Source organism: Pinus tabuliformis, chromosome 7 (assembly GCF_031772625.1).
Source record: "Pinus tabuliformis cultivar Carrire ecotype Pingquan chromosome 7, CPIR1, whole genome shotgun sequence".
Classification (NCBI taxonomy): Eukaryota; Viridiplantae; Streptophyta; class Pinopsida; order Pinales; family Pinaceae; genus Pinus; species Pinus tabuliformis.
The window spans coordinates 535183368-535185184 of NC_142293.1; the positions used below are offsets into that span (position 1 = coordinate 535183368).

Here is a 1817-nt window from a genome sequence, read left to right on the forward strand (position 1 = left end):
TATCAGAAATCTCCAGAGGAAATTCCTGTGGAGAGGTTCAGAAAAGAAGCAGAAGTGGGCATTGGTGGCTTGGGAAAAAGTGTGTAAACCCAAAAATAAGGCGGTCTCGGCCTCAGGGACCATGAGAACTTAGGAAAGTCCTTAGGCGCCAAAACACTGTGGTGATAGTTACCCAAATTCCCCTTGGGGTGTTCTCTTCAAGGTGAAATACATCCCTACTCACATGCAGGAACAAATCATCAAGATCAATGGGAGAATAAAAGGTTCTGTCATATGGAACCAGGCATGGGACAATAGAGAAATCATCCAAAAACACAGTTTTTGGGAGGTGGGAAATGGGGACAAGGCCCTCTCTTGGGAAGATGCCTAGCAGAAAAGGCCATACCTTGCAAAGGATCAATTCAGACAGATAAGGATTGGCATGAAAAATAGGGGCAAAATCAGGGTAAGTCAATACTGGAAAACCAGCAATGGAAGTGACAAGTGGAGAGAATGGTTAGATGAAAAAGAGTGGGAACCCCCAATCAACCCTCAGGTGTGGTAGGAGCTCTCGACCAAACTCCAAAAAAGACAAATTCAATATGATACCTCCGAGGACAAGCTCAGATGGGGTAAGAACCCGGTAGGGCACTTTAATTTAAAGGAAGCTTACAACTACACTACTCTCCATGACCAACATCAATCGGAGAAAAAATGGAAATCTCTGTGGGAAGGAAACACTAGAAAAAAGTCACAATTTTTCTTTGGCTCATAATTCACAAAAATATTCTTACATGGGACAATCTAAGGAAAAAATGATCCATCGGCCCTTCTAGATGCAAACTGTGTTAGCCGAAGGAGGAAACAACAAATCACTTGATGAATAAGTGCCCCTACGCGGACAAGCTATGGAATTGGGTGTATCTAGTTTTCAAGGCCTCGGATCAGGACCCCTCTTCAATTCTCAATACCATTGAAAATTGGAGACCCTCCCTTTCCCCCAATCCTTTAGTGAACAGGGCTTGGAACATTGCTCCAGGAATCATATGCTGGATGCCGTGGAAGGAAAGGAATGCTAGAATTTTCAGAGGAACATCCCTTCAGGAAGAAGTTCTCTCCATCATCAAGAACCTAATCTGGGAAACCGTGGCATCCTCTTCTCTCCAATGCCGCTTCGACCCTCCAAGCAATTCATATTTGAGCATTCTCACCCTTCTTGACCTTCATCTCACCCACTTCTCTAATGCCTCAACCATTTCTAGAAATTGGGGCCTAGCTGTCAACTGGTATCCGCCGGAGATAGGTACCATCAAAATCAATTATGACGGGACAACAAAAGGTAACTCGGGCAGAGCTGTCTTTGGGGGAGTCATTAGGAGCTCTAAGGGGGAAATCCTTAGGCTCTATGAAGGCAACGTTGGTACCTCTACCAAAAATGCAGCCAAACTTCAAGCTCTGGAACACAGGCTCGACATTGCTAAACTCCACAATTTGACCCCTCTGATCATAGAAGGAGACTCGACCCTGGCAACTCAGGCCAACTGAAAACTTTAGCAGGGCTTGGATGTCGCCAAGGTGTTAGACAATTGGCGGTTGAATAAAATCCTTCAAAGAATAAAAAATAATATCAAAAGAATGAATGGGCTTCACTTCCAAGATATTAGATGCGATGGGAACAATTTGGCGGACATGTTGGAAAACGAAGGCACGACGGGAAACTACCATCTGTGGTCGAGGGCCTGGAATGAGTTGGAGCAAGGCAGTCTCCGTTAGCAATGTGAAATCATAAATGTAAAGGACAATAGAAATAATGAGCATTAACAGTTTGGAGATCTCCA

General features: G+C 44.3%; 1 protein-coding gene across 1 annotated transcript; it reads left to right on the forward strand.

The window, feature by feature from the left end:
* Positions 1 to 858: 858 nt before the first annotated feature.
* Positions 859 to 1524, forward strand: LOC149248426 (uncharacterized). Its single transcript, XM_089449873.1, has one exon. It carries the CDS (start codon positions 859 to 861, stop codon positions 1522 to 1524), a length of 666 nt encoding a protein of 221 aa, XP_089305999.1.
* The last annotated feature ends 293 nt before the right edge of the window (positions 1525 to 1817 follow it).

Bases quoted from the DNA above. Each gene is read 5' to 3' on its own strand.
- LOC149248426 (XM_089449873.1), top strand. From the start codon at position 859: ATGAATAAGTGCCCCTACGCGGACAAGCTATGGAATTGGGTGTATCTA.